This window comes from Podarcis pityusensis, assembly GCF_964106645.2.
Source record: "Podarcis pityusensis genome assembly, chromosome: 3".
NCBI lineage: Eukaryota > Metazoa > Chordata > Lepidosauria > Squamata > Lacertidae > Podarcis > Podarcis pityusensis.
The window spans coordinates 94,650,659-94,666,408 of record NC_138026.1 but is presented as its reverse complement, the minus strand read 5'-3'; the positions used below and the strand labels follow the sequence as shown (position 1 = coordinate 94,666,408).

General features: G+C 41.0%; 1 protein-coding gene across 1 annotated transcript in view; it reads left to right on the top strand.

The window, feature by feature from the left end:
- The window catches only part of TGFB2 (transforming growth factor beta 2), an 87,295-nt gene extending 72,163 nt beyond the window's left edge, over positions 1 to 15,132 (top strand). The window contains exons 3-7 of the mRNA XM_081000586.1: positions 5,402 to 5,534; positions 5,653 to 5,763; positions 7,483 to 7,657; positions 9,931 to 10,084; positions 13,546 to 15,132. Of these exons, the coding sequence (XP_080856712.1) occupies positions 5,402 to 5,534; positions 5,653 to 5,763; positions 7,483 to 7,657; positions 9,931 to 10,084; positions 13,546 to 13,704 (732 nt within the window). The 3' untranslated portion in view covers positions 13,705 to 15,132. The remainder of the gene's footprint in view (positions 1 to 5,401; positions 5,535 to 5,652; positions 5,764 to 7,482; positions 7,658 to 9,930; positions 10,085 to 13,545) is intronic.
- Positions 15,133 to 15,750: the final 618 nt, after the last annotated feature.

Sequence of the window (15,750 nt, the reverse complement as noted above, 5' to 3'; positions counted from 1 at the left end):
GGCTTCCATGGCTGCAATGCCATTCCCCTTTGCAATCGCACACCATTACGCAAGGCTGGCCGACAGAAGAGCAGGACGTGGAGGGTTTGGCAGGTCGGCCTGGTTGCCTAAAAAGGCCTGCTTGAACCCCTGTTGAATGATGTCCGTGCAAAATGTGCTGGAGTGGCTTTGCAGTAAGTGATGGACAACCTGAGTCACTTTCCCAGAAGAGAGAAGCAAACGCATAGGATTAGTTGACACCAGAGCTGAAACCTCAAGTTTCTCCCCTCCTTCCATGAAACATAAATGGTTCTCTCCCACCCCCGCTTTATCTTCACAACAGCTGGGATAGTTTGGGTGGTAGAGCATGAGACTCTTGATCTCAGGGTCATGGTTCATGTCCCACGTTGGACAAAGGATTCCGGCATTGCGTGGGGGTTGCACTAGATGGTTCCTTCCAACTCCACACTTCCATGATTCTAACCCTCTGAGGCAGGTTAGGCTTGAGAGATAGAGACTGGCCCAAGGTTATCAAATGGGCTTCAGGGCTCAGTGGGCAGCTGAACTGGGATCTGCTCCCATCATAGTCCAATGCTCCAACCACTGCAACCCAGCTGTGGCATGGGCCAGCCTTTAGCAGTTAAGATGGTAGATGAAGGTACTAGCAAGTTAACTTACCAATTTTGTTTTGAACATGTTTTCCCCACCCCTGTGCGTATAAAATCTGTTTATGTGTTTATGGTGTGACCGATGTAACTTAGAAGTCAACTTGTAGTTGAAAGTTGCATTCATGTCTTTATCGATGACGCTGGGTTCAGAAGAGCATACTTGGGGATTTTTGCTCACCTTAGTGACCTTAAGGAATGTACAGCCGAACTCTGTATTCTCATCATACACTGCTCACAAATAGTCGGTTATATAACCAAGTAAGCATTACCTTAGGCTAGTCACACTTCTCTGAAGTCTCTCAGCCTCACTCACCTCACAGAGTGTTTGTTGTGGGGGAGGAAGTGAAAGGAGATGGTTAGCCACTTTTGAGACTCCTTAAGGGGAGTGAAAGGCGGAATATCAAGTCCAAACTCCTCCTCCTCCTCCTCTTCTTCTTCTTCTTCCTCTTCCTCTTCTTCTTCTACAGTATAGGTTTTGGAGGTTTGCATGAGGTCATCATTTTGTACTTTGGGTGTGAGACAGAGGGAGGGGTGGTGGTACCCATAATGGTGGTTGTGGGTAGGGGGATGGGGCACTAAGGTAGAGACACTATGTGGGGAGACTCAGATGCCTACATTAGGCCATCCCATTAGGCAGGTACCTTGTGGAATGGCTGCTGTGCCTTCTGGCCTGCTAGTATTCTATTGGTTAACAATGAAGTCTCACGCCTCCACCTTTTGATTGTAGATGAAGGAGGTGACTTGGCATGTATTACTGAGATCTAGACGGAACTGATCTAACCCAGCTTTGCCCACATAGGTACTTGGTGCAGCACCAGTTTGTCACCCTTCCTTTATTCAGCTTTAAAGTACAGTGGTACCACGGGTTAAGAACTTCATTTGTTCTGGAGGTCCATTCTTAACCTGAAACTGTTCTTAACCTGAGGTACCACTTTAGCTAATGGGGCCTCCTGCTGCCGCCACGCCGCTGCTGCATGATTTCTGTTCTCATCCTGAAGCCAAGTTCTTAACCCGAGGTACTATTTCTGGCTTAGCGGCGTCTGTAACCTGAAGTGTCTGTAACCCGAGATACCACAGTATCTTATTTTGGTATTGCATCGTATTGCAGTTGTAGCTCATTATACTTCCCTTGCCACATAAGACGGGAAATTTACATGCATGGATGTTGCACTTTTCCCTGCAAGTTAAAACATGTCAATGCAACACTGGCAGCGCAGGTCAGGATTGCCAGTTTTACAAGCAATAGCACTGGGCAAGTTGGGATGTCACAACAAACCATGGTTTATCTTGACAAGAGCGAGCAACTGTGGGCCTTGGGTTGGTGTGTTCTGTTCCCCACCTCCTCTTCCAATGCAATCATGAGGCAGTGGTGGGAAGGTCTTGTTTCCTTTTTAGATTTCATTTTGCCTGAATCCGACAAACTGGTTTGAAATTAGCCTGCTTTAACAAACCACGGTTAAAATTAGGGTTTGGACAGCACACGAAAGTATGGTTAATTTTAAAAAAATGAAAGTTAGAGACCCCGACTCACTTTGTCTCTTTCCCATCAGTGTGCTGTAATGGTTAACTACGGTTTGGGAGACTAGGGTCTAAATCCCCACTTGGGATGACTTAGTATTGACGTTACAGGAGCCAGAATCTAGTACTAAAAGGGTTTTAGAACTGATTCAAGAATTTGGTCAAGTGGCAGGATTTAAATTGAACAAGTCAAAAACTAAGGTTTTAGAGAAAAATTTAACACTGATTGAAAGAGAGAGGTTTCAGAATGAGACAGGTTTAACAGTGGTTAAGAAAGTTAAGTACCTGGGGATTGACATGACAGCAAAAAATGGGAACTTATTTAAAGATAATTATGAAAAATGTTGGGCTGAAGTGAAAAAAGATTTAGAAATTTGGTCAAATTTGAAGCTTTCATTGCTGGGCCGTATTGCTGCGATAAAAATGAATGTATTGCCTAGAATGTTGTTTCTGTTTCAAACTTTGCAAATTGTGGACAGAATGGATTGTTTCAAGAGGTGGCAGAAAGATATTTCTAGATTTGTCTGGCAGGGCAAGAAGCCCAGAATAAAATTTAAAATACTAACGGATGCAAAGGAAAGAGGTGGTTTTGCCCTGCCAGACCTCAAACTTTACTATGAATCAGCAGCTTTTTGCTGGTTGAAAGAATGGCTACTTCTTGAAAACACTGACATTTTGGACCTAGAATGGTTTAACAATGTATTTGGATGGCATGCATATCTATGGTATGACAAGGTCAAAGCACATAAAGCATTTAAAAACCACATTGTCAGGAAAGCGCTGTTTAATGTTTGGATAAGATATAAGGATTTGTTAGAAAATAAAACCCCAAGGTGGCTGTCACCAATGGAAGCGAAAGCCTTGAAAAAGGTCAATATGGAGGTCAAATGGCCGAAATATTGGGAAATTTTGGAACAAGATGGAGATAGACTGAAATTGCAGAGTTTTGAAAAATTAAAAAACAAAGTGCGAGACTGGCTTCATTATTTTCAGATAATGGAGGCATTTAAACTGGACAAGAAAATTGGCTTCCAGGTGGAAAGATCAAAATTAGAAACTGAACTGTTAGAACCCAAAACTAAGAATTTGTCAAGAATGTATAACTTGCTGCTGAAATGGAACACTCAGGATGAAACGGTAAAATCGGCTATGATTAAATGGGCACAAGACGTTGGACATAACATTATGTTTGCTGACTGGGAACAGTTGTGGACCACAGGTATGAAATTTACGGCATGTAATGCCTTAAGAGAGAATATTATGAAAATGATATACAGGTGGTACATAACCCCAGTCAAGCTTGCAAAAATCTATCATTTGCCCGATAATAAATGTTGGAAATGTAAAGAAACTGAAGGTACATTTTTTCACCTTTGGTGGATGTGCCCAAAGATTAAGGCTTTCTGGGAAATGATATATAATGAATTAAAAAAGGTATTCAAATATACCTTCCCCAAGAAACCAGAGGCCTTTCTCCTGGGCATAGTCGGCCAAATGGTGCTAAAAAAGGATAGAACTTTCTTTATGTATGCAACAACAGCAGCAAGAATACTCATCGCAAAGTATTGGAAGACACAAGAACTTCCCACTCTGGAGGAATGACAGATGAAACTGATGGACTATATGGAACTGGCGGAAATGACTGGCAGAATCCGTGACCAGGGAGAAGAGTCGGTGGAGGAAGATTGGAAGAAATTCAAAGATTATCTACAGAAACATTGCAAAATTAAAGAATGTTAGAGTGATGTTGGATTGAAAATAAGTGGTACAGGATAAAGTATAGATAGACTAAGATTAAAGATTAGGATTAAAGAAGTTTAAGGAAATGGAAATTGGGTACTTAAGAGGTAAAATTTTAATGCTATATTACATTAAGATTAAAGATTGGGATTAAAAAAGTGGAAAAGAAATTGCTGGACAAACAGTTTGGACTGGAATACAAAAGAGGGAGGTATGAGGAAGTCCAGAAAATAAGTAAACTCAAAAACGGAAATGAAAAGGTGATATTGTTTTTAATTGTTCTGTTTCTTTTTTTGTTTTCTGTTTTCTGTGTTCTTCTTCTTTTTTTGGATTATATATTGTGTATTTCTGTATTTCTTTTTTATGTTTTTCTGTTTAACTTTTTATTGAAACCTTAATAAAAATCATTTAAAAAAAAAAATAAATAAATCCCCACTTGGTGACCTTGGGCTAGTCACTTCCTCTCAACCTAGCCTACCTCACAGGGTTGTTGTAGGGATTAAATGAGAAGGTGGGGAACCATGTATGCCTTGAGTTCCTTGGAGAAAAAGATGGGATGTAAATGAACGAACCATGGTTCAAACTGTTACTACCATTTGCCTCAGCTGATCACTGGACAGGGGAGTATCTAGCCCATGAAAGGCAATTCCCAAGCCCTGTGCAATGCACGCCTGGCACCTTGGCAGTCACCTGGGGCACCTGCCACTAAATCTGGCTCTGGGCAATGGAAAATGGTATCTGGGCACAGATGTTGGTACACTGTTAAAGCTAAGCAGGTCATGTCTTAATGATGGACATTCTGCTAGTAAATAAATCAGTGAAAGCAAGACTAGCGTTTTTATTTTCCAATATCTTATTGAATCACGTTGTCCTGTGGAGAATTTTATATGCTTTTTTGAAAAGCTAACGCACTCTGGGTTATATCAGAAATACGTAAAGCAGGTCAACACAAGTAAAAGAGGATGTAGTCTGCATTTGAAATGTGCTTTTATTTTCCTCCAGTGTCCCGGCAATGATGAAATTCTATCCCACTTTGCTGTGGTTTGTAGTAACTTCTGGCTTTGAAAGCCTGGATCTCAGTTCTGTTACCTCTTTGTAGTGCACCGAGAGATTGAGCCAGGAGGGAAACAGTTCTGGGATGAGCAAAGAATCTTGGAGCCATGAGTTAAAGCTACTCTGATCTTTAAAACCCTAACCATCCTGCCATATTCATTTGCAACACAGGAACATACGCAGCAGCCCAGATGAAAAGCAGGATGCCACCAGGTCTGGTTGCAACATCAAAATTTGCAGGCTCAATGTTGGAATCCAATTTCATTCTATATATTTATATTCATATCTGCTGTATGTGATTGTTTGTAACCTGTTGGGTGCAGCAATTATTTTCTGTACCATTGCCATCTTGTTTTGAACTAGTTTTGAGCTAGTTTTTCTTCTCAGTGAAATCCTGAAAGCCCATAACCAACAGAATGCATGTTGTCTTTTCTCGTTTGCAGGTTCTGAAAACCAAAGATCTAACATCACCTATGCAGCGCTACATTGATAGCAAGGTAGTTAAAACCAGAGCTGAAGGCGAGTGGCTATCTTTCGATGTAACTGATGCCGTACACGAGTGGCTCCACCACCGAGGTGACCATATTATCCTAAGCCTTTGATCATTTAGAGCCTGCCTATGCTAAATCTAAATAGTTTCAGGTCTGCACTGGATCTAAAGGCAATTTCCCCTTCCTTCCCTTGTGTTTTGCAGACAGGAATCTTGGATTTAAGATAAGTTTACACTGTCCATGTTGCACGTTCGTGCCTTCAAATAATTATATCATCCCAAATAAAAGTGAAGAGCTAGAGGCAAGATTTGCAGGTAATGACAAAGCATAAAAATTAAAATTGTTATGTGATAAGTAAGAGGAGTTTTTACAGTATGTGGAAAATACAAAAAACCCAGTTCATTGAAAAGATTGAGATCTGTGTGTTTATTTTGTGTGTTTATTTTGTGTGTGTGTGTGTGTGTGTGTGTGTGTGTGTGTGTGTTGGTCTCCTTCCTGAAAGAAAGCTCACCACATTTCTCCAGGGCAGCTAAGAGGGAATGCTCATGGTAACACCAAAGTTTATTGAAGCCAAATATTGTTTGGATGATAACTGGGATTCCCTGACCGGCTCCACACCCAAATCCAAGTGGATTCGTCAACTGAATCAAGTGGGAGCAAGTGGGTCATGGTTATTGTGTACTAGCAAATGAGAACAAAGGAAACATTTGTGGATAGGTTTTTTTTAAAAAAAACGGCAATCCACAAGAGTGTTTCAGGGTGGAATACATTGGAATTAAAAATCCATCTTGCAACAATAAAGGAACCCATAAATTGATTTAACAGAAAATTACAACAAAATTGAGAGGAATCAAATTCAGTGATAATTTAAATTGCCTAAGAAAGCAAGATGAAGGGTCCCCATTCCATTGTCCATCTTAAATCAAGCCCCCACCCCTGAGTTTGCTGCTTTTGTGTGTAGTTTAATTTACGGGGTCTCAAATACAGTAATGGGATCTGGAAGGATGAGTGTGTGCTTGTGTACAGAGATTGGGTTGTTGTTTTTCCTTTAGTGATGATACCTGGGTGGGTTTCAGTATCCTGTCAAAATTTATTTCCTGTTATCTTCTAGTGCAATCTAACCCCATACAAATCAATGAGTCAGACTATTGTTTTCAGCCTTAGACTTCAGTCCTAAGCATACATATTAGTGTGTAAGTCCTATTGTGCTCAGTGGGACTGTAAGCATTCTTAGGATTGGACTGCACAGCATTTTATCTTAGATTAGTAGAGTGTATCAGAAATGTAGAGTTAATATTTGAGTTAAATAAATATCTAAATGCATGTTATACTAAAATAACTGTGAAAGAAAAAAAACTTTAATCTATTGTATTACAACTGACTAAATGACTAATCATGAATGCAGATGAAGTTTATCATATAGTTATCTCCTGGCATTGTTATGTGCTGAAATTGCATTTTATTTTATTTTATCTGATTGAGGGCAGAATATGTGTTCAGTTTGGATACTTCTCCAAACCACAGCTTGACAGATTAGGAACATGCCGTAGATTCACACAGCCTCCATCTTCTGTTGTACACCAGTTCCAACTTCTGTTTCTGGGTTGTTCTAACCATAGTTTGCCATGATATGCTATACCGAACCATGATTAGTGCTAACCTACAAAGCATGGTTTACAAACATATTTCAAATCATGGTTTGGGGCTCAGCATTAACCATAGTTTCTACAACTCAGACATCATACTATAGTAAAATAGAGATGAGTGTTGGTGTTTGATGAAGGAAGGCAGTGCTATAGAACTTCCTAAACAAAGGATTGGAAGATTGTCTCAAAGGAGCCACAGCGATCAACATAATGAGAACTTCTTATGAAATTTACATATGCATATCAGCATGTGATAAATGCTCCCACCCAATGCCAGTGCCCTCTGATTTTTTTATCTGTGGTTCGAGTTTCTTGTAAAAAGTTGGTTTATATAATTTGTTCCAGAAGAGCAGCACAATATTTATTACCAAAATGTATTTTTTAAAGGTATTGATGACTACTACACATATCCCAGTGGTGAGAAATCTTTAAAGCCCAGTAGGAAAAAAAACAGTGGGAAGACCCCACATCTTCTGCTAATGTTATTGCCCTCCTACAGAGTTGAGTCGCAACAGTCCAGTCGGCGGAGGAAGCGTGCTCTAGATGCTGCCTATTGTTTTAGGTAATTATGGATTGAGGCGTTGTCTCTGCCTGCATGCGTAGAAATAGGTTAACATTCATAGAATATAAATACAGCCCCATAATTCCATGATTCTATTTTTTTTTTTAAAAATGCCTCTTGCTGGGTATGAACAAAGAGCAGTAGGTGAACACCCGGGTTCTTATAGTCTCGTTACAACTGATTTAATGTAACAAAATTCAAATTTTCTTCCCAGTAAATTCCATTATCTCCTACTGGCCTTAGTTGTAATGAAAGATCACATTTACTTCCCACTACCCCACCCCCACCCCACCCCCCACAGAAAACAAAAAACCCATGCACATTGTGGCCAAGTTTAGATGTACAGTGGAACCTCAGTCTTTGAATGTAATCCATTCCGGAAGATTGTTCAACTTCCGAAACGTTCGAAAACAGAGGATCAATGGGCGGTCAGTAAAATCCATTGAAAAAATGGGAAACACGTAGCGAAAGCCGTTTGATTTCCGAAGCACGTTCGAAAATGGAAACTATTACTTCCAGGTTTTCGTTATTCGGGTTCCAAATTGTTCAGCTTCTGAGATGCTTGAAAACCGAGGTTCCACTGTAGCAGGAAACAGTATTTCCTGGCAGTATGGAACAACCTGTGATGAGCTTTGGGCTTGCATATACATTTCTATCTCTCTTCTACTGCTGGTTTGCTCTAATAGCCCAGGATCTGAAACAACAGTTTTAACCTGATGTGTGATCACTAACCATAAGTTAAATAAACCACCGTTCCCTGAGTTCTGGTGTCATGGGAAACAAGCTAAGCTAGCCCACATCCTATGCGTACCTGCTTAGGAGAAAGTCCCACTGAGTTTGTGAGATTTTCTTTTTTAATACAGTGCACAGGAAGGCGCTGCAGTATGCCAAGAGAGTGCCCCTAAAACTTAAGTGCATAAAAAAAATATGAAAGTCTCCTGTAAGTCCCTCCACAGAGCAGGCTGTCCACTGTATCGCTGAATGATTTGCTGTTCTAGTCTTACTTCCCACCGATTAGCTTCCATTGGAGATGAATAATGCTGTCACGTTTCTGCATTGTGTTTGTTTGAATCATCCATTCACTCCTGATGGAAAGAGCAGGGATTTAAGAAGACATTGATTTCCTTTCCGACCCATGTTCATCGCACGCAGCCCCGTTTCTGTTCTCCTGCAGCTCAGTTTCTGATGTAAAGTCATCTCTTTGCCTGCTGTGGTGGGACTTTATGGAATTAATTATGCAAATAATTAATTGCTGGATTGATTCCTGGCCCAGACAAATAAGCGAACGTTGGCCATTTCCGCTCCTGTTTCCATTGCCATGAGATTGCTTCAACACCCCTGGCAGTGAGATAGATTGGAATTAACTGTTGTTGGAGGAGATTTACCCAGAGGAATGACTCATGCAGAAACACCATTGGGCAAGTTTCAGATGAACTGCCTTGTGTATTAAAAGTGGGCATGAAAAGGCCGCGGAGTCACCACAGGCTAGCTGTATCCCCTAGGGGCCAGCGATGCTTCCATCAGCCGTGGCTACACATTTGGCCCATGTGAAAAGGACCCTACTTGCGTATCAAAATATAGAACTCATTCAACCAAGAACAGGATCCTGGTTGGTCCAGAGTCCTCTCCCAGCCCTATGCGGGGGCCTTTTCTCACATTTACTGAGCAGGTAGCCAACTGGAAGTTACAGGGATGGCCAGTGTGCTCCCTTTGCTCATGCTTTTATCTATTTCATTAACAAAATTTATATACCACTTTCCCAACAGAAGACCTGGAAGTGACTTATACTGGACAATATAAAATATTTGTTAACAGATACTAATAAAATGTTTAAAATATGCGAGGGGGTTATTACTATTGCCGCAGGGATAGCAAACATGGCACCTTCAGATGTTGTTGGACTCTATCTCCCACCATCCCTAACCACTGGGCCGGCTTAGTCCAACAAGACCTGGAGAGCGCTACATTGTATGTTTCTTACTATTTTGAAAGTAAAAGTTTTTCGATCTAAAAATGAAGTGTACCCCTAATTCAGAAGAAAGCATCCATTTTGAGAATCATAGTATTGTAAAGTTGGAAGGGATCCCAAGGGTCATGTGATCTAACCCCCTGCAATCTCAACAAAAGCATCCATGGCACATGGCCACCCAAGTTTGAGGGAACACTGCATAGGGCTTACAAAGAATCTCTGTTTGAGCTCAGCTTCTTGCTCCCCTGCCCAGTTTTGGTGGCTGTGACTGTAATAATATGCTTGTCTGCAATTGCATTTTCAGGAACGTGCAAGACAACTGCTGCCTGCGTCCATTTTATATTGACTTCAAGAGAGATCTGGGATGGAAATGGATACATGAACCTAAAGGATACCATGCAAATTTCTGTGCAGGAGCTTGTCCTTATTTATGGAGCTCAGATACTCAGCATAGTAGAGTAAGTCTCTTCCTTTGCGGGGTGGGATGGGGGTTATATTTGTTTCCTGACAGAATATTAACTCTATATTGGGTGGGGGTGGGTGCAGAAAAGCAGGGTGTCTGATAATAAAAATAAGTTTTTCTTTGTCTTCCCCCTGCAAAAAAAAAACACAACCCCTGACAGCTAGTGCATTATACTAGTGTATTATTGACACAATAAATTTCCAATACAATAAAATTTGGCGCTGCCAAAGTCTTTTAAAAATAACTGGTGCAACATGTCTAGTCTGCACACCAACTGAACATATTTCAAACACAGGTCTGCCTTAACAGCTTTTATTTTTAAGTCCAGTTGCACAGCACACTCTCTGGCAGAATATCCTCCATCTCCCATCACATGGCCAGGGATTATGGGAATTAGAGTCTGGCAACATCTGGAGGGCCACCGGTTCCCCATCTATGCCCTAAAACAACCAGCACCTGAGCAGGGCCAGGGCGATTTCATTCTGACCTCAGTGCCTTCTCCCTGCTGAAGCAGATGCCTGAGGAGTAGTGGCAACAGTTTCCTGGGCCTGTCCTGTTCTAAAATCAGTTTAGGCCCTTCTGTAGGCCAGGTTTTGATCTTCCACACGGCCCTAATGCACTGACTCCACCCATGGAAGTCATTCTAGGGCAGGCCTGCACAACACATGGGACTTCTATGTTGCGCAGGCCTGTTCTAGGGAAAGGAATTCTCCTGGGCGGCTGTGATCAGGATTGGGTGTGTTCCATGTGCTGGCTTGTGAAAACCCAGCACAGAATCTAGGGTCTGGCACACACTTTGGCATCCCGAAAATCCTGGCTTTCGTCGCTAACACAAAAGCCAGCTTCTCTTGGTTGCAGAGAGAAAGCTTGAAAGATTTGGGGCAGCGCCTGCTTCTTTGAGGAGCTAAGGAAAGGTTGGGAAGGGTGGCTTTCGGTCTGCCCTTTGTAATTCCTCTGCCCCCAATTCTACACCTATAACCTATAACGCCCTTGCCATTTTTCCTTTTTTTTTTTTAAAGCAATTTATTGGGTTTTACAGTAAAAAATAAACATAATAAACAATGTAACATTTGGCTTAACATAGTTTCACATTTTCTTTGGACTTCCTCACATCTCCCGCTCCCACTTTCATCGTTGTAACATTTTGTCAGCAATTTATCATCTTATTTAAATTCTTATATCCCTTCTTTATTTCATGATCTTATAATTCTCGAAAGGAGCTAAGTTTTCACAGTCTTACTTATTTTCTTAAAAACTTCTAAATTTAGTGGTGCTCAGTTATTTTAGTCTAGCATCTTATTTAGCATTCACTCAAATTACAATGCTTTTGTAAATAGTTCTTAAATTTCTTCCAATCCTCCTCAATCCTCTCTTCTCCCAGGTCACGAATTCTGCCGGTCATTTCAGCCAGTTCCATGTAGTCTATCAGTTGCATCTGCCATTCTTCCAGTGTGGGTAGATCTTGAGTTTTCCAGTGTTTTGCGAGAAGTATCCTTGCTGCTGTTGTTGCATACATAAAAAATGTCTGGTCCTTCCTTGCCACCCCTTGGCCGACAATACCCAAAAGGAAAGCCTCTGGTTTCTTAGTGAAGGTATATTTGAATACCTTTTTCAGTTCATTATAAATCATTTCCCAGAACGCCTTCACTTTAGGGCAAGTCCACCAGAGGTGGAAGAACGTTCCCTCACACTCTTTACATTTCCAACACTTATTATCAGACAGGTGGTAAATTTTGGCAAGTTTGACTGGGGTCATATACCATCTATAAATCATTTTCATTACATTTTCTTTCAGAGCGTTACATGCAGTAAATTTCAATCCATTACTCCACAACCTCTCCCAGTCCTCAAACATGATATTATGCCCAATGTCCTGTGCCCACCTTATCATAGCCGATTTAACCGTTTCATCTTGTGTATTCCATTTCAACAGCAAGTTATACATCCTTGAAAGTACCTTAATCTTTGGTTCTAACAATTCTGTTTCTAATTTCGATTTCTCCACCTGGAACCCTAGTTTCTTATCATTTTTAAAAACTTCTTTAATCTGAGCATAATGTAACCAATCTCGCACTTTGTCTTTCATTTTCTCCAAACTCTGCAATTTCCAATTGTCTCCATCCTTTTCTAGTATTTCCCAATATTATGTATTATGAAGCCGCAGCGTTCTGCTGGCTAAAAGACTGGCTACTTCTTGAAGACACTGATGTGTTAGATTTGGAAGGGTTTAACAACGCTTTTGGATGGCATGCATATTTATGGTATGACAAGGTTAAAGCAAATAAGGCCTTTAAGAACCATATTGTCAGAAAATCACTGTTTAATGTCTGGACAAAATATAAAGACTTGCTGGAAAATAAAACACCAAGGTGGCTTTCACCTCTGGAAGCTAAGGCCCGAAAAAGACCCAATATGGAGGCTAAATCGCCCTTGCCATTTTTCCTCTGCTCTGTCCCAGTGCCACCTCAGCCCTTTCTCTCTGTCCTATTCCAGTGCCATCCTAGTCTCCTTTTTAAATGGAAACAGTCTTAATTCACTTTAAGCCCAGGTTTCAAGAGAGCAAAATCCTCACAGGACGCTGCCTCATCCAGAGTCAGACCATTGGTCTATCTATCTCAGAGTGGGGAACCTTTTACGACCAGATCCTTACCTCTGGGTGATGGAACCTGGCACCTTCTGCAGAGCACATGCTCTGTCCGTGAGCTGTGCCCCTTTCGCGTCACAGTGGCTATATGCTGCTTTTAGTATACTCTTTTCCGAGCACAATTCAAAGTGTTGGTGCTGACCTTTTAAAGCCCTAAACAGCCCCGGTCCAGTATATCTGAAGGAGCGTCTCCACCCCCATCGTTCTACCCGGACACTGAGGTCCAGTGCCGAGGGTCTTCTGGCAGTTCCCTCACTGCGAGAAGCCAAGTTACAGGGAACCAGGCAGAGGGCCTTCTTGGTAGTGGCACCCGCCCTGTGGAACACCCTCCCACCAGATGTCAAAGAGAAGAACAACTACCAGACTTTTAGAAGACATCTGAAGGCAACCCTGTTTAGGGAAGCTTTTAATGTTTAACAGACCACTGTATTTTAATACTTTGTTGGAAGACGTCCAGAGTGGCTGTGGAAACCCAGCCAGATGAGCGGGGTATAAATAAATTATTATTATTATTACTACTACTACTACTACTACTACATTGAAAGCTGTTGGATGGCAGCTATGGGAGAGGGCGGTTGGCCCCGTGTCTTGCCTGTGGTCTTCCCAGGAGCAACTGGTTGTCTACTATGAATGAATGTGAATCGATTAATTACGGTCCACTAAGGAAACAGGATCCTGGGTTTGGTCTTTGGTCTGATCCAGCATCCCAGTTCTTCATGTTTGTAAAACCAAGCTGAAATCCATGGAACCTATGAAATGTGTTGCTGAGCATCTGGAGGAAATGCCTTCATCTCTCTTTCCTCTCTTTCCAGGTTCTCAGCTTGTATAACACTATCAACCCAGAAGCCTCTGCATCTCCATGCTGTGTATCCCAAGATTTGGAGCCCCTCACCATCTTGTATTACATTGGAAAAACGCCCAAAATCGAACAACTTTCTAACATGATCGTAAAGTCTTGCAAATGCAGCTAAGGGATATTCTGAAGCAGCACGGCAAGTGCATTGGAAAAGAAAGGAAGAAAACAAAACATAAGAAGAAGAAGAAGAAATGTAAAGAACACATAGGGTCAAGCAGTGATTTAAAAAAAAAAAACAAAGGAGAAAAAAAAAGCGGTACTAGTCCAAATCATATGAGAGTTTGTTTCATTGTTTTGCGTTTTGTTTTCAAAAAAACCCACACACCATCATCTGAAGCAAAAACCGTGAAGGCCTTATCTTACATTTCAACTACTTGGTTAGTGAGATAGACAAGAAGGAATTTTCTTTTTTTTAAAAAAAAAAAGCAAAAAAAAAACAACTAACAAGAAAGAAAAGAAAATGACAAAAAAAACCTTTTAAAAAAATAAACACTGGAAGAATTTGATAGAGTTCTTATGTGAAAGGAAAAAAACAGGAAAAATATCCCATTCAGTGGAGTTGCTGTATCTGTTCCGTGGCTTACTTGACCTCCGTGTTACGCCATAGATTCTCTACCCATTCCCTGTAGTTCTTAGGAATTAACAGTGCATTATTTATTTTTGTGTTATATGATCAAATGAGGGAGCATGTCATTACCATTGGGGAGGGGTGGGGGGAACGAGGGAGCAAAAAAACAAACAAAAAACGAGCAGACCAAATAAACTGCAAGAAACCTGGTTTCATTCCTTAGGAACCTGAGCTCAAAAAAAATAGATTTTTTTTTTTTAAAAAACTGCAAACCATGATTTGTTTAGCTCAGTTAAAACAGTAGTTCGCTATTTTTCAGGAAGTCTGCCTTAAAAAGAAAAAGCCACATACACCGTTGTTTTTCTTGCCGAGAGCCTATGCAAAGCCTCGCACCATTTGTTTTTATACTGAAAACCTTAACAATAAAGGACATTTTTGTTTCAGTCTCAAAGACAAGTCTATTAAGATTCTTTTAAACATGCAAACATACCACCACCAGTGACTGTAAATGAACTAAACCGTCAGTTTAGTAAACCAGTGAAATATTTAACATGTACTGGTCTAATCTTCAGACCCTAATATGTTGCTGTATAGCTATTGCTTTGGGATTGTTTGTCTGTTTTATTTGTGTGCGCGCGGGATTTTCTTTTGTTTTTTTGTTTTGTATATGTAACCGTACCTATAGTATTACAATAGGTGGGTAGTAAGAAGCCAGCTTAATTGGAAACATATCTGTAGATCTCTATTGTAAACTATTAAAAAATTAAGTACTTTATGTGTAACGTGTAAATTTTCACCATATTTTTGTATTCTGTTAATACTGTCAACTCTGAAGAGTTTTAACTTAGGGGCTCTTGTTGATCACTTGGAATTGTGTGTTTCCCTCTAGCTGGCCAGTATGAGTGAAGCCCCTGATTTTTTTGTTCCCCCCCCCCAACTTGCACTACAAATACATGTTTTGTAATATTTGCTATACATGAGCTTTGTATGTTGTTTTTCATCCTGACGATATAAGCTACCTGACTCCAATTTCATTCTGTTTCAGAAGAAGAAAATAAGGTAGAGTAAAAACAAAGCAAACAAAAGGCAAGGCAAACTCCCCCCCCCCCCTTAGTCATACATTTGAAAATGGGAGGCTTCAAAATGCTGAAGTTTAAAATCTCTCTTTGGGTGCTGGAGCAGAAGGCAATTTTCTGTTTTTCCCCAGATGACAAGGACAACACAGAAGCAAAGACTTCTGCACTTCTGGACTTATCATTGATCAGCTTGTATAAGCCATTCATTGGCCTGATCAAGTTGTAGTCACCCGTAGTTTGTCAAAGGGCACATCCAGCCACTTCAGATTAGCATTGCGGTGGTGCTGGGGGTCTGCATGAGACCGTGTATATGCATCAGCAATATGCAGGGGGAAAGGCCACTTACACGTGCAGCCTCACTTCTTCCACTTAGGGGGATTGGTTAGTTTCTGTTCTGTTTAATTCCATAACGGGGTATCGGAGTCAGTTCAGCCGCAGTCAAAATGAAAAGAGGAAAGTCACACGCTACACCCCCATTCTGATATAGCAGGCGCAGGGGTTTGGATCTTGGCTCTGC